Source organism: Rasamsonia byssochlamydoides (genome assembly GCF_041956645.1).
Source record: "Rasamsonia byssochlamydoides strain NRRL 3658 unplaced genomic scaffold VTN77scaffold_8, whole genome shotgun sequence".
NCBI lineage: Eukaryota > Fungi > Ascomycota > Eurotiomycetes > Eurotiales > Trichocomaceae > Rasamsonia > Rasamsonia byssochlamydoides.
The window spans coordinates 437,781-458,045 of record NW_027192391.1 but is presented as its reverse complement, the minus strand read 5'-3'; the positions used below and the strand labels follow the sequence as shown (position 1 = coordinate 458,045).

The 20,265-nt window shown below is 48.5% G+C and overlaps 7 protein-coding genes across 7 annotated transcripts; 3 read left to right on the top strand and 4 right to left on the bottom strand.

The window, feature by feature from the left end:
- Nucleotides 1–5,166: 5,166 nt before the first annotated feature.
- On the top strand, nt 5,167–5,932 carry VTN77DRAFT_8987 (uncharacterized protein; the record flags this gene model as incomplete). The annotated part of the gene is made up of 3 exons (XM_069425544.1): nt 5,167–5,202; nt 5,263–5,435; nt 5,674–5,932. 3 exons carry the CDS (start codon nt 5,167–5,169, stop codon nt 5,930–5,932), a joined length of 468 nt encoding a protein of 155 aa, XP_069280864.1.
- Nucleotides 5,933–7,661: 1,729 nt separating this feature from the next.
- VTN77DRAFT_8986 (uncharacterized protein) lies at nt 7,662–9,278 on the bottom strand (the record flags this gene model as incomplete). Its single annotated transcript, XM_069425543.1, has 6 exons — nt 7,662–7,763; nt 7,816–7,875; nt 7,934–8,221; nt 8,294–8,934; nt 8,997–9,075; nt 9,159–9,278. The coding sequence occupies 6 exons, from the start codon at nt 9,276–9,278 to the stop codon at nt 7,662–7,664; spliced, it is 1,290 nt and encodes a 429-aa protein (XP_069280863.1).
- Nucleotides 9,279–10,186: 908 nt separating this feature from the next.
- On the bottom strand, nt 10,187–12,214 carry VTN77DRAFT_8985 (uncharacterized protein; the record flags this gene model as incomplete). Its single annotated transcript, XM_069425542.1, has 1 exon — nt 10,187–12,214. The coding sequence occupies one exon, from the start codon at nt 12,212–12,214 to the stop codon at nt 10,187–10,189; it is 2,028 nt and encodes a 675-aa protein (XP_069280862.1).
- Nucleotides 12,215–13,021: 807 nt separating this feature from the next.
- Nucleotides 13,022–13,788, bottom strand: VTN77DRAFT_8984 (uncharacterized protein; the record flags this gene model as incomplete). The annotated part of the gene is made up of 2 exons (XM_069425541.1): nt 13,022–13,326; nt 13,452–13,788. The coding sequence occupies 2 exons, from the start codon at nt 13,786–13,788 to the stop codon at nt 13,022–13,024; spliced, it is 642 nt and encodes a 213-aa protein (XP_069280861.1).
- Nucleotides 13,789–14,275: 487 nt separating this feature from the next.
- VTN77DRAFT_8983 (uncharacterized protein) lies at nt 14,276–15,169 on the bottom strand (the record flags this gene model as incomplete). Its single annotated transcript, XM_069425540.1, has 3 exons — nt 14,276–14,342; nt 14,405–14,802; nt 14,864–15,169. 3 exons carry the CDS (start codon nt 15,167–15,169, stop codon nt 14,276–14,278), a joined length of 771 nt encoding a protein of 256 aa, XP_069280860.1.
- A 1,242-nt stretch (nt 15,170–16,411) lies between these two features.
- Nucleotides 16,412–17,386, top strand: VTN77DRAFT_8982 (uncharacterized protein; the record flags this gene model as incomplete). Its single annotated transcript, XM_069425539.1, has 2 exons — nt 16,412–16,496; nt 16,608–17,386. 2 exons carry the CDS (start codon nt 16,412–16,414, stop codon nt 17,384–17,386), a joined length of 864 nt encoding a protein of 287 aa, XP_069280859.1.
- A 1,155-nt stretch (nt 17,387–18,541) lies between these two features.
- On the top strand, nt 18,542–20,216 carry VTN77DRAFT_8981 (uncharacterized protein; the record flags this gene model as incomplete). Its single annotated transcript, XM_069425538.1, has 5 exons — nt 18,542–18,611; nt 18,684–18,919; nt 18,982–19,062; nt 19,120–19,187; nt 19,244–20,216. The coding sequence occupies 5 exons, from the start codon at nt 18,542–18,544 to the stop codon at nt 20,214–20,216; spliced, it is 1,428 nt and encodes a 475-aa protein (XP_069280858.1).
- Between the last annotated feature and the right edge of the window lie 49 nt (nt 20,217–20,265).

Genomic DNA, 20,265 nt, shown 5'->3' with positions numbered 1-20,265 from the left:
TTTCTTTCAAGCCGGCATGGGCTTACCTACCTCTTACCGGACCGGGGGGTTTTCAGTTAAGAAACCGTCATCCAACCGCCATGCAAGGGGGGTTTTGACCGTTTTACTATGGTAAACGTGAGTATTATAAGGAAGCAGTTAGTTATATAATGGTTATTTAATGGTTAACTTCCAATAAATGTTTTTTTTTGAGGAACGTTACCTAGGGGGGAACGTCAATTGTAAAGTTATGGTTCAAATCCAGCCTCAGATAGGAAAAAGATAAGAATCTTTTTATAGGAACAACATATTAATAATAAGAAAAGGATAATACAGTAGAGAGGAAAGACGTTAAGGAAGTTGTTATTTTTTTTGTAAAAAAAAAAGTTAATATGAAGAGACTTTAGATGACGTTATTTTTATTCATTTATTATTATTATAGACTGTCAATTGATTGTTTCTAAAACCCAGGAGTCCTAGTTCTAGTAAAATTCCACTATTTTATCATTTATGTCAACAGTAGGTTTAAATGCCATCTGGTATCTTATATCTTATATATACGGTATATATCCTTCCCAAACCATACATATAAAGCCACGTATGGTTTGTCAATAGGTAGATGTCAGCCAAAAATAGGTCTCTAAACCAACTCCAAACCGCATTTACCTGTAACTCTTATCTCCCCCTTCATTTTTTGGACTTCCTAATCTAGCAATTATCTAATTTCTTTATATGATCTTTCAGCACTCTCTTTAGGATAAAAAAAATATCTATTATAATCCTAATTTCTTTGATCTTGATTTCTTCCTAAAATAGCTATATTAATAGGTCTTTAGGAGGCTGCAAAAGCTGCTTATTTCTTAATAGATTAGATGGAAATTAGGTTAGGTTGATAGTAGATTAGTCAGGGACTCCTTCAAAATTTCATTCTCATAAAGATAAGTAGACTAGAATAATGTTATATTTATAAATAAGGGTAGATAATAAAGCAACTAAATACAAAGTGCACCTACTACTAGCCAATAGTGGTCAACTAACCTGCTGGCTAATACTCCCCATATTAAACATAGATGCCATAAAAACCAGATGCATCTCCTGGGTTAGTTGGTATGACAAATATGTCTCCTGAGTTCTAGTGCTTATCTCTCTGTTTTTGTGTACCACCTTAACATTGGGTTGTGTACCTGACTAGGGAGGTAGGTAACATGGCGAGCTATTCCCTCGCGTACATCAGTTATCATATACGGTGATAAAGGTGGTAATGTGGTGAGGTAGAGACCGAGACGAATTCCGAGATTATTCCGATTTCCGAACGCAGGTATCAACCATCAAAATCAACCAGTAGATTCGTACGAATTAAATATCAATATACTCCGTAATAACCAACTCTAACTCCATACCCGTAGTCTCCCTACATTACTGGCGTATAATAATTAATAAGCCTCGTTGATGTGGAGCCTGATATCGTTTTGTTGATCTTGGGATAAAGACGGGGTATGGGTTAGTCACTCGGTTAGAAAATAACGTGGGGGCGGTACAACTCTGATCAAAGAGAAAAACTTGGCAGACAGTATAGTGTGCTCTCTCTACGTTATTTACGGCGTCATTGTCATGAAATTGAAACCCAATGAGCTGAAGAATTTCAATTCAATTGCGCACGACTAATAAATACGAAGGCCAACCGTAATCCTGCAGATCTTTGCAGAAGACGTGTCTTCGTGTCTTGTCATAGCTGGAATATGCTTATTTCTCAAGTCCTTGGTTCTGTACACAGCATTCGTATTTAAGCTCTCCCTACTCAGTCAGAATGGTAAAAGAGGTGTTCTGGTGATGGCTCCGGTACGACTGCATATCTAGCGCAGCCTCTTTCTTTTTTTTTTCTTTTTCGTGCGTATGAACTCAGCCTCAGCTCAATCAGTACTACTACTGCAGTTGGAGGGGCAGAACCACGTCTCAGCGGTCAGCGGTCAGCGGTCCAGGCCATCAGCCATGGAAGCCAGGATGCGGGCTGATGTCACCGGGGGCTTCCGATGATGTATTGCCGCATGGCGCACATGGCCTGCTTCTCGATTCGTTGGCTCCACGCCAAGAGATGGGCCGTCCGCTTTCCCTTTTGGAATGAGGAGTTGCCTGCTTAGGTAACTCAAAAACCTTCAAGCGAGAAGATTCCGATTGTGTGACCTGACCTTAGTAGGAGTAAATTCCTCGACTCTCATGAATTCGTCAGGTCCAGCATCAATCATATAATAGTCTTTGGCAAAGTCGGTGTCCAGACAGATGGAGACGGTCTCTCTCCTTCCATCTCTCTCCCCCTACGGTGTTCTGCGATGGTGTTCTGCTATGTTCTCTCAGCTCTGGTGCAGCCTGACAGCATGCATCTCCACTGGCAGCAACGCTGACTTGTAGCTCATCTTCACCCACATCCAGTTAATCGAAAAGCCTGTTGTTGTATGAGTTGTGTACACTGCCTGCAGACGGATTCCTGTGTCGACAGTAATGTGTATCCGTCTGTGTCCTCTCGCCTGTGAAGCGACCCAGATCCCAGGCATCTACTCACTTTAAATACTCTCGCTGAGGATGGCTTGGGAGTCGACAGTGGGTGTCACTGATGCCAGATGGATGATGCCGGCAGCAAAGGCTTGGTGGGCCCGGCGACGTCATGGGCGAGCACAGATCCCTCTGATATCCTCAGCCACGACGTCATTCCCCCCCGCCAGCGCAAGCTGATAGGCGGTCGGCAACAGTTGTGCGCGCCCATGCTCTTTTAGGTCGCGGAGGCGCTCCCTAACGAACCGATGGTTCGTAGTGCTGGGAAGGCTGAAGCCTCCCATGGCCTCCCATGGCCGCACAAATCGGACGATGGAAACATATCATCGAAAATGGCTCCCCGACAAAATGGCGGCTTCCAGGGTGGGCAGCCATCCTCGTCTCCCACGCTGCCGATTCGAAGCTGTCCATCCCAGGACATGCATCCTGATAGACGGCCTCTCCCAAGTACAGATAGACAGACAGATAGATACTTTTCGAGACTTCTCCATGCAGCTAGGTGTGATCGCGCCAGTCCCACTGCCTAGTCACCTATCTGTACGGAGTACAGAGTACCTCTTCAGGATACAGGTCGAACGGCCGAAATCTTTCCGGCAATCGTTGCCGTCAGACAGACCTAGTCGAGGACATTCACATCACTGGAACAGTTCATGATCCATGTGCTGTCGCGCATATCCTCCCTGCTAGCCCTTTTGGAAGCAAGCGACAAGAGAAAAGCAAAAGAAAGAAAAGAGCACCAGCTAACCGTTACTGGTCCAGCCCCGAGGTGGAGGGTTGAATCCTACGCGTTTTATCTCGTAACTATTCAACAGTTAACCGGCAACTAGACCTCTTTATTATCTCAGGAGGATACCCAGTAGTGATGTATATCTTCATCAGATTGGTCTGCAACTCAAGGTGTAGATGGCCAAATGGAGACAGATCAATGGGGTTATTTCTACCTAACAGACGGAGTATAATATATTGAAGAATTCACCCTCCGCCATCTTCAATGACCGGTACAATTGCCCCGCGCGGCGGTCCGGACCATTGTCAAGGCCAAGGAGGGGCCAAGGGGCAGATCTTGACGCCAAGGTACAGACTTGGAGCAATGCGATTGACGAGATATCTTCGTGCTTGGATATACACATGTCTTCGAAAAGCAGTTTCCATTTTGTAGGTAGTAATTGTTGAGTTGCAGATATTCCAAAAGGACAGTCTTCTGATCCACACCGACAAATGTAAATAAAAACAAACAGCCTGGCAATGATGTTAGACACTGGGGGATTCTTGGGTCGGAAGTGTGTGTGCGTCCCACCGCCAACCTTGCCTGCGTGATCAACCAGACTTCGCTCCCTTCAACCCCTCCTGCCGCCGCTCCAGTGTCAATGACTGCACGCTACTCCTTACTACCCCACTGCTATCACTGCCGTCCTCCTGAGCTCGCGACATCGGATTGGTGCCGAGCTGTTGAAAATCCAAAATTCATTCACAAAATATCCACAAAATATCCACAACACAGTTGCGGGATTCCGCCCAGCCTCTGTCCCCGTCTCTGACTGCTGCAACGCGGGCATGTCGATTGTTATTATTTGATCTTCTGTGACCGTTGAGCCATCCTTAACTTCAACCTACCAACAGTGAGCACGAGCAAGAGGATTCTTACTACCTACCACCCCCCCGGTCAATTTTCGCGCCGAGGCTTTCCCTCCTTGTCGCCAGGAAGCGTGCAGGAAGGCGACCTGCTGCCCCTCGTTCCTCGCGACCCAATACTACTTCCAACGACCACCCTACTGCCAGCTTTACTGGGAGGCGGTTCACTATCCTCTCTCGCACGCGCGGGAACCCTCCTCTATACACTCCTGCATCAAAAAGGTACCAAGAGCGTCTCGTGGGAATACTTGGATCGTCGTCTTTACCCCTCTTCAGCACCATTTCTGTTTCTGGGCTTGCGGATACACACGGGGACATCCCAGACTGGATCTGGGCTGGAGTGTGCTGTGTTAACCATCTTCCAAAAATCCAACGACATATTGCTATGCAGCCTGGGTGCTGTTAGCAATGTCCTTTCTATCCTATCTTTTTATTTCCATATTTTGATAAGTGATTGACTATATGAGCATCCTGCTAACTGAGTACAGATTCCTATTAGTCGTTAACCACCTGCAACAGCCAGGGTTGGAAAGATAAAAATATCTTTCTTGTAACTTTTACAAAACAAAAAGGTGAATAGCTCAGGAAACATCCTGACAGCTGGGTGTTGGACGGCTCATGTCTTCACGTTCTGAAACATAGCTTTCCGAACTCGGACATATCGGGCAATGTTGCAGAATCTATACTGTTGCAGCTCCCAAACACAATGTACTGAATGCATACTGACGAGCAGCTGCAGGACAGGATCCATACGAATAGGTTTCGTCCAGACGCACGTAGGGGATACCTCGTTGGATATCCTATCAATCGAGCGTTTTAATAACACTATCTGTCGGGCGAAAGGTCACCGGCTCAGGAGCCTCGAAGATCTACATATCGTCTTATCGCTAGACTGATCTGTCATTCATTGCGCTACCAGACAAGCCTCGACTTCATCTGCGATCTCGAGTGACTACGAGGTCTCTCGACCAGTCCTCATCCAACAATCTTTCCTAGTTGCCAGTCATCATGGCTCCTACACCGACAAACAAGACCGAGGAACCCGTATGTTTACCCCCGCGTTCTTCTATCTTCTACCGGCTATACTGATCGGTTTGTCTACAGAAGAAGGAGGAGGGTCCTCCCGATCTGTCCAAACACTCCGACATCATTGACCCGTCCACGTTCGAGCAGATTTTGGAAATGGACGACGACAGCGAGAGGGAGTTCAGCAAAGGAATCGTTTACGGGTTCTTTGAACAGGCGGAAACGACCTTTGAGAAAATGGAGAAGGCCTTGTAAGCTTTTTCGGTTTTCCCGCTTTCATGACTAATCCCCAATCGCGACCCGCTAGGCTCTGCCCCCACGAGCCCGGGCCAGGGCTCTCTCGAACACGTGAGCAAAGTCACATGCTCACCACGCCGGATGCCATCTGGAGAGAGCTCAGCCTCACAGTTGGATTGGATTGGATTGGATTATTCTTTCTTCATTTTCTTTTTATTTTTTGATCGATCGAAACTGACTTCTCTATCCAAGGTCATCCGAAAACTTCGACGAGCTTTCCCAACTCGGCCATTTCCTCAAGGGCTCCTCGGCCACTCTCGGCTTGACCAAGGTCAAAGATGCATGCGAGAAGATCCAGCACTGCAAAGACGATCTACCGGAAAAGGCGGAAGAAGCCGAAAAGAAAAAGTCCGTGGACAACATCAAGCAGACGTTGAAAGAAGTCAAGGAAGACTACGATGAAGTAAGCAAGTTGTTGAAGCGATTCTATGGAGAGGAGATAGAATCATAAAAAAAAGCATACATTCAAATTTCAATCCCAAGCACATAATCGCCTCGAAATCGAGAGCAGAATGAATGACTGACTGAGCATGGCGGGTTACTTTTTTTTTTTCCCTTCTTCTCTCTGTGGCTACCCTGGGGGAAATAATGAATACTACTCATATCATAAACAAGCAAAGCAAGCCTTTTGATATATAGTACTCTACTCAAGCGTGCTTCTTGTTTGTTATGAAGCAGACTTCATCCATCAACCATCCATGTGTGCTGCTATGCTTGCCATCGTCATCACCATCACCATGATCATCATCTCTCTTCTCTCTCTGTGTGTGTGTATGTGTGTGTGTCTTTCTAATAATGATTCCCATTCCCATGACATGACATGACAAAGGCGGCTGTACCTACAAACAAACAAACAATCCAGTTAGGATCGACCCATTTGCATTGTGTTGCATTGCATTGTCATTGTTTTTGTGTTATATTTATGTTATGTGTGAGTGTGTGTGAGATTGATTGATATGATATCATACTTGCTTGTTTTTTTTTTTCAGAGATTTGTCAAACGAACCAGGATATGTAGGCATATATGTAGTATTGTATTGTGTGTGACACGCATACACATTTCATCGCAGCAAAAAAAAAATAGCAATTAGGAGCGGGGGTGTGGTAAGAGAGAGAGAGATAATGTTATTGTTATGTTATGAACAGGCACAAGCCATATAGTTTCAGAAGAAACAGGGAGAAAAATTGATCGATGGATAGATAGATAGATAGATTAAACAACAAGCTGGGGCATGTTAGGGAGGAAGGTACAGACAAGTACAGTATATTGCCTGCATACCTACCTCTCTACATACCTCTCCTCTCTATCTCTGGAGAACCACCTTTGTATGGAAGATTTCCGCCAGACACGCCCACGGGCGTCATTATTTCTGGAAGAGTTAGTGTCGAGTAGATATCTACTTTGCTCTTGGGATGGGAGGGGAGGAAATGAATGATAATAATTATTAGGCATGGGTTGCAACGTACGGGAATTTAAAATACCCTAGGTAGGTACGTAATGTACCTGTCGACGAAGACGATAAAAACGATTGAATTTGAATTTTGATCAAACTAACTAGACCTTCCTATTATCACATGAAGAAATGACTATGATTTTGAAAAAAAAAAAGATCAAGAAGATGAAGGGGGGTGGGGGGAAGCAGGCTGATTTTAAGCCCCAAAGAAATCAACATGGCCGATCAGCTTCCATCCATCATCTCCTTCCTTTGTCTCAGCTATTTGCTTGGTTTTCACGGGTGAGATCACTAATAAACAACCTAGAAGAACCCCTGGGCAATGACATAAGTCCCTCTCGAAATCAAAGGTGTATTATATACAAGTACGGAGTAAGTATGTAGGCAAGTACCTATTTATATATAAAGAACCTACCTACCTACCTAGGTACCTCATATGGTATGTACATGTACATACATACGTAGAATCTATCCCCTTTATCCGTACAAATGGATACCGACCGTCATTTAATACAAAAATTCATCAAGCTGATGATCTGTCTACTCGCAGGCTTACTGAATTACAACTACAACAAAACCAATTGTCTGTCTATGTAGGAGGATATCAGTACAGAAAAGCAGCTTAGCTTGCCTATTAACAGCACCATAACCCTCCATTCGTCGCCAGAAGTTTCGTCTCGTCTCGTGTCTATCTCTAGGGTTTCCGGACCTCGGCATTGATTTAATTTAGCCGGTCACCTTGTAGATGGCCTCAGCCAATCTCTTCACATTGCTCGACGTGATACCAGCGACCGAGATACGGCCGTCCTTGGTAGCGTAGACGGAGTGCTGTAGACCGTTAGCGGATGCAAACACCAGTACGAATTTATCTCAAACATACCTCCTTGGCCAATTTCTCCATCTGCTCAGGGTTCAGACCAGTGTATGCGAACATGCCGATCTAACACAGAATCAGCACATATTACTCGGTCTAACAGCAAACACAGTATTTATATTACCTGGCTGGTGATGTGAGACCAGTCGCGCTTGCTGCCCAATTCCTCCAGGTTCTTCTTCAGCAGCGCACGCATCTCAATGATGCGGTCGGCCATCCCCTTCACCTCGCTCAACCACTGCTTATTCAGTTGCGGGTCGTTCATGATGGTCGACGCAATGCGCGCACCGTGCACAGGAGGGTTGGAGTACAGAGGCCGAATGAGAATCTTGATCTGGGACTCGACGCGCTTCTTCTCCTCGGGCGAGGCAGTCACCAGGGAGAAGGCACCGACACGCTCACCGTACAGACCCTGCGTCGCAATACAACATTAGCAGGCCGTCTTTTCTGGAAAAGACTCAACAGGAAGCAAGATTCTACAGACCATGTTCTTGGCGAAACTCTGGCACAAAGCGATGTTGTGACCCTCCTTGACGAAGTGTCGCGGCGCAAACGCGTCACGGTCAGCATCGCCGCTCGCAAAGCCCTGGTAGGCCATGTCGAAGAAAGCGAAATGACGCTTCTCCTTCATCACATCGCTGATCTTGCGCCATTGTTCCTCCGTGGGATCCACACCAGTCGGGTTGTGCGCGCAGGCGTGAAGCAGGATGATGCTGTTCGCCGGAGCGGCCTTGAGGTCCTCAATCAAGCCTTCGAAGTCGAGGCCAATCGTGTCCTTGTTGTAGTACCGGTACTTCTCGACCTCGAGACCGGAGTCCTTGAAGACCGCGGCGTGGTTGGCCCAGCTGGGAGTCGGGAGATAGATCTTCTTGGCATGAGGATAGAAGCGCTGAAGGAAAGCACCGCCTATCCTCAGGGCACCGGTACCGGAAATGGACTGTGTGATAACGAGGCGGTCCTCCTTGATGGCGGGCGAGTCGGCTCCGTAGGCCAGCTCAGCAGCAGCCTTGGTGAAGGAAGGAATACCGGTGATGCCGGCGTACTCCTTGTCGAGGCGCGACGCAACAACTATCTCTTCGGCAGCGCGAACGGAAGGAAGGACGTATGGCTTGCCCTGGTCGTCACCTGTGAAAGAGGCGCATGAGCTTGAATTTTGACATTCGAAAAAGTATCCGAGGTTCCCGTACGATAAGCTCCTACACCAAGGTTGATCTTCTCCTTGAAGGTGTCGGCCTTGTAGGCTTCGGTGATACCCAGAATTGCATCCTGGAACAGAGACCACAATCCGTTAGCGCTTTTTTTATACAATCCAAATGAAGCTAACAATTTAATTGATTTCTTAAACTCACCGGAGGGCCCTGGGGAACATTAGCCCAGGTGGAACCCGATCGCGCCCCCGCGATCAGGGCTCGCATCCCTGACTCACGCGCGACAGCCTGGCGGCTGGCAACTCGGAGAGTGGACAGCATGGTGGCGGAAACAGGGCAAGCAGAAGAAACCAACAATGAGACCACCAAAATTAGAAAAAAAAAACACAAGCGATGGGATTGGAATTGAAGGAAGAGACAGACAGTGGGGAGATAAAGATGAATCAATCGTATGACTAGGGCGATGATGCTGTCCGATCACGGTGAACGGAAAAATGTCGTTGCCGCTGGTTTGACTTTCTGTTCTCCGCACCGGGCCCTCCCTTGGATTTCGGCCGAACACACACAAAACTTATACACAAAACTTTCCACTCGTTTATTATTGTTGCTAGGAGATTGTCTTCTCGTTGATTAGATGCTAGCTTTCCTTCTACTTCTACTCTACTATGAATTCACATCTGTTTGGTTATGTCAGCTTCCCTGCGAAGGCAGATAAATGCGTGGTGTTGACCCCAATCGTTCCCCACACTCCGGAGTCATTCCGGTCGTTTACTCCAGATTGTTCGGTTAATTATTAGCTAACATTTTCCTTCCGTATCCCTATTGTGCGAGGGGTAAGTTATTAATATTAATGGTTCAGTACGAAGTACTCCCTACATACATCTTGACCATGACAAAGTATACGCACCGTAAATAATCTTCATTGTATACATATTTCTCCACCATCAGGTCATGACTCATCAGTCATCTCTGTTCGAACCCTGCATGATTAGATATTCTAATTATGTAACAAGGGCGGTCGAAGCGCTAAACATTTCGCCGGTGGAGCCCCGGACCAGTGGCTTGCTATTAACGACCGGGGGAAGAAACCAAAGTCTACAGAGTAGGACGGCATGCACGACTTGTGTATCTATATGACTACGTATTATGCACACAGGACAATGACCCAGTAGAAATGCAATGCAAGCTAGAATTACTCCGTATGACACTGTTGATACCACATGAGAGCATCAAGCCAGACGCACACCCGCCTGGCGATTCTTCTTCGCCGTCGCGCCCATCGCGTTGTTCATGCCAGTGTGCTGACTGCTATCCAGCGCGCTCATGGCCTCGCGCTTCTTCTCTTCCTCGATCTTCTTCAGATGCTTCTCCGTCTTCATCTTCCCGCTGCCCTTGCCGTGGAACTGGTGGCTCAGGTGCTTGAACGCCTCCTTCTGGTTCATAAGGCGACCAAACTCATCCACGTATTTGAGCTGGATGTCAGGCTTATACTCGCGATTGAAGATGTCGGCCATCTGCCGCGACTCCTGTTGGTCACGCTGCTTGTTCTCCCAGCGCGCATACTCCTCTCGTTCCCGAGCGGACATGCGGTCGAGCTTGCCCGTGGCGCGGTCCCGTTCACGCTGGAGTCGAGCCCGCTTCTCCGCTTCCGTCTCGCGACGATATTTCTCCTGAAGGAAGCGCTGCCGCTCGCGGTAGAGCGCGTTCTTCTCCGCAGCATCGGTCTCTTTGACGAGCCCACGTTGCTTGAGCATGGCCAGCGTAGCACCGAGACCTTGATCGAGGGTCTTTTCCTCTTCCAATCCAGTCACGCTGATATCTGGCCGTTCTATCGATTCTTCCTTCTCTATCCGTGCCTTCAATTCCTCCTCGTCTTCCACGTCGTTGTATGAACGTTCCATATCGACATCTTCCTCATCGGGCGACTCCTGCTTAACAGACCTTTCTTCGGCCTGCGAGACAGATCGTCGCTCTCGCCTTTCGGGGATTGTCGGCTTCTGTAAATTGGAAACAAACTCCGACGTCTCATCGATGATTAACCCAGGCTCCTCTTCAGCGCCCTCGCCATTCTCGACCTCCATCGGTGTTTGCGACTCTTCTTCCCGTAGCTGCCGAGCGATGTCTTCAGGGCGGACCTTCTTGCGTTTCTTGAAAGCCGCCCGCCTCTGCATTGCAAGAGAGGCCTGTAGGTCTTCATCATCGACGAAAGATGTCTCTTCGCTCTTCTTCTTCTGTGGAGCGGGTAGGCTACCATTCGCTGGGCCAGAGTCCACCTCCATGGAATCTCCATTAGGCGTATCTGTAGACTCGATGGTCGGGAAAATATCGTCCTCGTCCGCCGCCTTCTGTCTCGTAGACTTGGCCTTCTTCTTCTTTGGTTTCTTAATCTTGACCTCACTTATGTCCATATAGTCGGACACTGGTGCCTCCGGCACAATGTCGAGGCTGACAGGCTGCTTCTTCAACATATCAGAGACATTCTGTCTCTTAGCCTCTCGTTCTTCAGCGGTCGAGCCCTGAGCGTCGAGGGTAAAATGTTTTCGCTTCTTTCCCTCGATCTCCTCATCATATTGGGCCAGGATTGAGCCGGTGCTATCGTAATCCGTGGGATCATAGGGTGTCTTTTTCTTCTTCAGTTCCAACTTCTCCCTCAGTTTCTCCTTTTCCCTGAGTTCAATATTCTCCAACTCATCGCCTTCCTCTTCGTTCGCATCGACAGTCGTATCTTTGAGTGTGAGGATTTGTTCATCCCCTCCTTCAAAATCGGTAATCTCATGCGCAACCTTAATGCCCGCTAGATCCGCTGATGTATACTCAGCCACCCGCTCTCGCTCCGCCAGCTCCTCAGCAAGCTTGCGAGCACGCTCTTTCTCAACTTTCTTCTGCAGCTTCTTATGTTGAGCTAGCCAGGACTTTGTGTCCAGGTCTGCGCCCTCTGCTTCTCCAAGACTTTTCCCCTCCAGCTTTGCGTTCAGCCGCGCGAGATCGCGTGCTTTCTTGATCGCAGCATTCTTCTCTTCTCGTCTTCGTTTCGCCTCAGCCTCAGCTTGTAACTTCTTCCAGTTCTCAGAGGCCTGAGCATGACGCGATTCTAAAGTACCGCCGGGTTCATCTTCTTCAGAAGGCGACTCCTTGGACTCCTTGGATTCCTTGAACGTTGGACCGGATGTGGCGTCTGCACCAGGAACGGGGAGAGGCTTGAGCCCGAGGGCCACCCGGATCTTATTGTTCTGCTCGATCGAGAGCGCGTCCGCCATTCTAGGGTTTGTAGAACAGACAGACTGTGCTCGAGGAGAAAAGGTGAGGAGGAAGGTTGCGATGGGATGCGGCTGTACTGCAGCGATACCCTTCACGCCAGCGTACTTGAACGGCGTTGAAGTTGCCGCTCACTAAGTTTGCCCGCTCCGTATCCATATCGGGTTTAGCGCAAGCCGCGTGACCCGCTCCTAAGGCTAGTGGGCAATATTAAAACGCGAACGAAATTTCCAAGTCATTCCTTTTTCTTTTTCTTCCTCACCAACCCACAGATCTGTGTTCAGCGATCCCGGCCTGCAAGCCTTCTCTTCGGAGGAGGTACGTTGTGTCTCGGTTGATTGCTGGACAGTTCGACGACTAAGGAGCCATCGTCTTCGGAAATGGTGTCAATTTCCTGTCGACAGATCTCAGAGCAATTGTCAGCGTCAGGTGCCTTCTGGCCTTGAGCTCCCTTCGGGTGAGCTCGGTTGGAACCCTTGGATGCTGGCGGCGTCATATTCCCAGTCCCTTCACCGAATGCGAGTTCTCTGGACTCGTGCGGCCGTCGGCTGGTGAGGTTAGGGAAAAACCATGGCTGGCCAACATTTCCTTTTTAATTTAACAGAGGGCTTGAAATCAGAAGTTTATGTAGCAAGCAGAACCGATATCTGCAGTACTTTCAGTTGCTATTATGCAAGGGCATATTACAGGGAAAAAAAATTTTTTTTGGAATGACGGGCTGCAGTTTATTGCGTCCTCTTCCACAAACGAAAATCGTCTAACTGCGTAGAAATCATTATTTTTTCACCGTGACCCATGACATGAGATCATCACAGTAGCTTCAGATGGCCTGTTACACTGTCGACTACACTTTTAGGTCCCAAAATTCCTAGTACCGTCCTGCTGCCACTCGCGATCTGTGTCCGACCGGCATCTTGGATCACGCGAGCGCAGAGACCCAAGCTGAGAGCCTGTGCCTGTAGAAGTAGCATTTCCTCCTCTGTCTTGACTTGCAGTGCGACCTTGGCCTGGCCACCACGCTCCCAACGTTTCAGAATCGGTGAGTTCGGTGACTTGGAGACGTAGTATTTGTAGCAGGCGAGTGTGGCATGGGAACATTGCGCCGCGATCTTGCCTATAGTCGTTGCGAGAGTAATGTCAGCAAAACCCATTGAATACAGACCGGGAAAACTTTTGCTCTGCCTGTACTCCGTAGTAGATAATAGATCTCAGCGACAACAGACAGAGGGCGACAATTACCTTTCCCCATCCCTAGATCAGTCCTCACGACAAGCACGAGCTTCACCTCGTCCGTGTTCCCCTCAAAGGTCGCCAGCTCTCCTGCATCTCCTTCGTCTTCTTCCTCTTCTTCCTCACTCTCCCAGTCCTCTTCGTTTTCCTCGTCCGATTGCCCTGTCACATTGGAGATCCTTAGTCGACGGTTACCCTGCCTTGATTTGGCTGCCGAAGATGAGAATAGGCCGAGTGCGGCACCTTGGCCGATGAAGAAGCCCGTGACACCTGCAATAATCGCGGTTGCGATTACATATGAGGCCGTGCTAGGCGGTATGCGGTCGAGCGACACGGGCGCCGCCATTATTTATCAGGCAAGGCAGACAAGGTAAAGGATTATGATCATTGAGTTTGAACGTAATCAATGACCGGTACGCGGGCAATTATGTGGTCATGCGTTGATCTTGCGGAGCTAGTAACTTGCCGGCTGGGCCTGGCAAAATCGGTCGCAACTCAAGAGCCATCACGGAAACCAATCATGGAGCTAGTTGATTAATTAATTCACCACCATATTATTATTATTATTACTATCATCGCCAGGAATCAAGTATAATATTAGTTTTGGTCGACAACTGCCCGAAATAAAATCCCCGAGTCGTTTCGACAAAACTGGGCTGTCGGAGTGCATTTCTAAAGCAAACCCGTTTAGCATCCTGCATCATAGCCAAGCCAGCGACAAAAAGCGCCTATTGCATAGATACGACTCATTATATACAACCTAAACCATAGTTCTTTCCCAAACCAAAAACAAAAAACACACAATCTGACTATAACCCTCCCCGGCTGACCCCCTAGTTAGTACCACCGGCTTGTTGGGGGCGGCCGGCTGTTGCTGCCGGGTTCGCCATTCGTCGGCCCCTGATTAAAACAAGTCAGAACGACAATCATAACATAATATCAATCGAGGCATGGGCACTCACATAATGGTCCTGCTGAAGAAACTGATAGCAATCATGAAAAGCCAGCTGGGAATCAAGGAAAAGCCATACATGACATATCCCAGAGGCACGTTCAATCCGTATTGCGCAAGCCAGCCATCAAAAGGATGAAGTGCACCCTCGTAAGGAGCCTCCTTCTCATAAGTCTTCTCGGAGTGAATCTTGTAAATAGTTTCCGGAGTCACAGCGGTCGTGTTCAGGTTGACAATGTGCAGAGGCACAGCGGGACGAGGCTCCCCAGCTTGGACTTGCGGAAGTTGCAGATGCCATACGGACGGGGCTCCGGCAGCCCAGATTGAACACAGAATATGTTCTTTTTCACAGTTCAAATACCCAAGGTTGGGAGAGGTTGGGTCCGCAGCGAAGAGAGGCACAGATTCCTAAAAGAGAAATATCGGGTCAACACCGTGATGTATGTTATTACAGATCGTGCATACATACGTTGAAGGCCTTGTCCGCTGTGCCACAGCGACCAAAGCAGGTCTTGTTCCCACCAGTAATGTAAATGATCCAGTCTTGAGGCTGCGACGACGGCTCCAGTATGGATTGCCAGTTGCTCAGATTCAACGGTGTGACAGTCTTTTCCACAACCTTTTCAGCGGCCTTCTCAACGGGAGCAGCCGGACTTGCACTGGGTATAAAAGCCTTGGCCTTGTTGAACCAACCCTTAAGCTGATCCGCAAGAGGAATCTGATCCTGAGCAGCAGCTAAGGCTGGGAGTAAAGCGAGGAGCGGCGAGAGACGCATTTTGGAGAGTGGGCACTGGAATCCGCAGAGGCAATGCTCGTGGGGAAATTGCGAATTAGAAGGTAAGAAGACAATAGACCGAAAGGTGGAAATAGTATTAGGTAGTTAAAGGAGCACAAGCATGATCCAGAGCAAGATTGCTAATGCGATAGGCACCAGACCATAATCACGGCATGCGACTGTTGTTCAGTACAGCAGGCACAGTAGCAGCAATAGTGTTTAGCTGGCAGCTTGGGGGCGAGACGCGATCTGGCCAAAAGGAGGCTGGCGCCCGGTAGCGGGGAAACCGCGCACCCGCCTGCGCAGGCATGAGCTCTCGCCCCAATGCAAGCAAGATAAGGCAGAGCACGTGTTTGCTTCACCCACACCGAACGGCTTATTGCAACATCAGTAGGTATGGAGTGGGGCACCTGAGCTACATCTGAATTTGTCGTGTAGAATGGCTGTTTCTTTAAATAAGAGCTGATGTAAGAAGGTTAGATGTATCTCTAAATTCCATTACAAGCTAACATCTACACCCAGAGTGCTATTCTACGTTCGTCTTCTGGAATCATGTTCTTTTCCCCTTGACTAAGTATACTGCACCCACTCCGTAGGTATCTGCGAGACAGAAAATAGCTCCATTTCATCTAGTTTGACAGGCACCTTAATGTTTCATGGTCATTTAGAATGTTCCCAACGCCTCCAACATTATACAATAATTTTCCTTTTAGACGTTCCGAATGAATATATGAAATAAATGCGGAGAAACGGCGATATCTGTGAAGCGCGAGAGTGGCCGAAGAGCTCAGATAGCGCTGCCAGGCAGAAGAGTACATGTACCGTCACCCAACCTGCGAGATCATTTGCGTCTTCTACAAATTCGAGGCAGGAGCCAAACGCCTAGATAAGTACTAGGGAGGGGTAACATTTCCCTATAGAGTCCACTGGTGAGCCTTCCTATTCAGGAAACTACATGCCTTCTGCGGGCATTCTCCAGAGAGTAACAATGGATCTCTGGACCTCGTCATCTTTTCTGTTCCCCATACTACATGGCCGAAGTACGATTACATTTCCTCTTAGTCTGTTAGTTTTGCATTGCAATAAAGTGAGCTTCCCTGTTTCTGTGAACGCCCTGTGGGCATTGATTTCGCAAACTACGCAATTGCAGAGGTCTATTCGTTTGCAAAAAGAATTTCCCGTCAGACATATAGAGTCAGAGCGATGTTCATTCTCAATGCTCTTCTCTTGGCTGTTCTCTCAATGGCCTATGCCGTCCCATTGACAAAGATCCCCGGGTATGCCGCGGAAGTCTCTCCAGGTGTGATCGTCGACAGAGGGAAGACTGGTAAGTCTTGGTCTTAGAACCAATTCTCATTTCACTGTCTAGCTTACATCTTGTTTCTCCATGCCCTCCCAGGCAGGCCGATTAGTAGTCAACTAACTCTTGCTGCGATAGGTTCATTGTCAGTTCATCCAGATCTATCTTCCACTGGTGACTTTCCCGTCTGTACCGAGTCAAAGGGACCGTTCCACCCGTTCTGTTTGCCTGAAGATGGAACCAACGTAACTGTCGATTCGACCTATTACATAACCTGGGATGCCGACTTTTATCCCATCAATTCGTCCATCATAATTGAGCTGAGATACTCCAACCATTCAGCTGGCGACTCAGCATACACTTCGGACAGGACGGAGAATGGTTACGGCTACGTCCCCATCAAGATGCAAAAGGAATGGCTGCAGGGCAAGTTCTACAACAATCTGACCTTGTACATCATCGAGAACAACCCAGAATCAGATCAGCGCGCCAGCTATCGAGAAGGTCCAACAATCACACTGCTGCCAAAGCCCGTGGAGCACTACAAACCTCCTCCACCAACGTCCTTCAACAAGCTGGGCCTTATCGTTGGCCTACCGGTTAGTCTGAGCGTTATTACCCTTGTCGTGGCAGGCCTTTTCTTTGGAATGCGCAAGAGCCGGCAGATTGGATTGGGAAACGTCATGGGCTCCAGAAGGAAAGGATATGGGGTTCAGCAGTCCAAAATTCAGCGTCTTGGTGGCAGGAGCAAGGGCAGCGTCGGCCGGGGCGGGGCGGATGACCCGGATATCTACACTGATAATCAAAATTACCGGCCAGTGGTAAAGATTGATACGGACCTGTGCAATGAAATGGAGCGGGATCGAGGCTATGCTTTTACACATGAGGTATCGAATTTCAAGAGCTGGAGTGATTGAGTGACAGAAACGATATGTTGGGGCTTTCGATTAGTAAGTTGGGAGCGTCCAAAGATTCAGCGTTGATCACAGTCTTTATTGAAACGCTTCAGGTGATGGAATGATTGGGCGCTCATTGAGACATGAAACGCATGGATCGTAATGATCGAGAATTACATATCTTTTAATAGTGTTGCAACAGGTTGAGCGGGTTTGTCTCATGAATTCCACAGTGAGGTCTATTATATTACCCAGTTAGTATCAAACCATTCATTGATGAGAGAATGATCTGCCTATCAGAAGCAAGCTTGTGTAAGCGTTATGAGTCATTCAAAAGGTTTTTCTCCACGTTGGGAGAATTGCTCTTTGTGTGATCGATCCGTCATTGCCAATTAAAGCTTAGATCTAATGTGGCTATCCTTATTGGTCCGAGGCGCAGGAAATCTGTTGGCATTTTGCAAAGTGAGGGGCAAATGGCAATCCCTAATGGTTTGCGTTGTCGTGCATACATCCTGCAGAGACAGTGCCATCTTGGACTGGAAGAGACGCTTGGAGGAATTGAGATTGAATCGACCTATCCATAGAGAAACTGTTCGGAAATGACTGGGATGGTTGCTTATTAAATCCGGCATCTGGACTCGTGCGCGTCACCAGTGGGCGGCGAAAACAGCGGTGCCGATGTCGGTAGCCGCGCCCGCACCACTGAGGATTGTCCCTTGTGAGTTGCAGCCAACAAACCAATTGAGAGAAACTGAACAGAAAAGGGTGGCAGGCTGATCGCCAATCTATCCTATCATCGATGCTGTTGCTCCGCCGATCAACATGGACGTAGACTGTAGAGAAAAGTCGTGCCTTTGCGGATTGATATTTCGCGGAAATTGGGGTTCGGCCGACTCGTCAGAGGGTCGATCCCCACTAGTGAAAATTTCCAGTTCCCCAGTTTCCGCCTCAGTAGAGAAAAGCGTCTGGTCGAGTCATCATCCATTATTATTTCTGGATCCCCGCCTGTGACTCTTTTTCCTTTTTTCCCACACGCTTGCCTCATAAATTCTGCCCTGGCCCAGTCAGTCTCTCGTTGTCTAAAATTCCATCTTCGACCAGGATCTGAAGACCTCCAAGTCTCGTCGAAATTATCAACTTGTGACTTCATCTTCCACCCCCCGCTCTCCCTGCGCGATGTGTCCCGGTGCAGACAACGAGCCCAATGGGCATACGAATGGCATCAACGGCCATGCCAACGGAGATGGTACATCACTCTGTCTCTTCCGTCTCCAGAATCCTATTTCCTTTTGTTTTCACTAACATTATGTGCGCAAAGATCTCCCCACTCACGAAGGTTTCACCGCCATCCGCACCCGCAATAACCCTCACCCGTCCGCAAACCGGAATCCCTACGGCCACAACGCCGCTGTGACGGACTTCCTCAGCAATGTCTCCCGATTCAAGATCATCGAGAGTACTTTGCGGGAGGGTGAACAATTCGCCAATGCCTTTTTCGACACGCAGAAGAAGATCGAGATTGCCAAGGCCCTGGATGACTTTGGTGTTGACTATGTGAGTCATACCTGGGGTCCAGGGACAGTTCACTTGGAGAATAATTTACTGACGCTGTAAAGATCGAACTTACAAGCCCTTGTGCTTCTGAGCAATCGAGACGCGACTGCGAGGCCATCTGCAAGCTGGGTCTCAAGGCTAAGGTGGGCTGCCATTGATGTCGCTATCCATTGGTGATGCAGTCTAACCGAGATGCACAGATCCTGACTCACATCCGATGCCACATGGATGATGCGAGAATAGCTGTGGAGACCGGTGTTGATGGAGTGTAAGATCTCTGGCGTACCTATGTTTTGTGTGCAAGAAGACGCTGACTGGATCAAGTGACGTTGTCATTGGCACTTCATCATACCTCCGTGAGCACTCTCACGGCAAGGATATGACCTACATCACCAACACCGCCATCGAAGTCATCAACTTCGTCAAGTCCAAGGGTATTGAAATCCGATTCTCCAGTGAAGACTCCTTCCGGTCTGACCTGGTGGACCTTCTCTCCATCTATTCTGCCGTTGACAAGATTGGCGTCAACCGCGTTGGTATTGCTGACACTGTCGGCTGCGCATCCCCCCGCCAGGTTTACGAGCTGGTTCGCGTCCTGAGGGGTGTCGTCAAGTGTGACATTGAGACTCACTTCCACAACGACACTGGCTGTGCCATCGCCAATGCTTACTGCGCCCTGGAAGCCGGTGCCACTCACATTGATACCTCCGTCCTCGGTATCGGTGAGCGTAATGGAATCACCCCTCTTGGTGGTCTGCTGGCTCGTATGATGGTGGCCGACCCTGAGTATGTCAAGAGCAAGTACAAGCTCCACAAGCTCAAGGAAATTGAGGACCTTGTGGCCGAGGCCGTTCAGGTCAACATCCCCTTCAACAACTACATCACTGGGTTCTGTGCTTTCACCCACAAGGCCGGCATTCACGCCAAGGCCATCCTCAACAACCCAAGCACTTACGAGATTATCAATCCAGCCGATTTCGGCATGACCCGCTATGTTCACTTCGCTTCTCGCTTGACGGGCTGGAACGCGATCAAGTCGCGTGCTCAGCAGCTCAATATTCAGATGACTGATGCTCAATACAAGGAATGTACCGCCAAGATTAAGGCTCTCGCGGATATTCGACCGATCGCTGTTGATGATGCCGACAGTATCATCCGCGCCTACTACCACAACCTGAAGCTTGGCGAGAACAAGCCTCTGCTTGACCTGACTGAAGAGGAGAAGGCTCAGCTCGAAGCGAAGGAGAAGGAGATCGCTCAAGGGGCCGAAGAGGTCGAAGCGAGCACCACTGCATAGTTTCTCGAAAGAAAGGAAGAAAGAAAAACAATCTGATATACTCACGCTC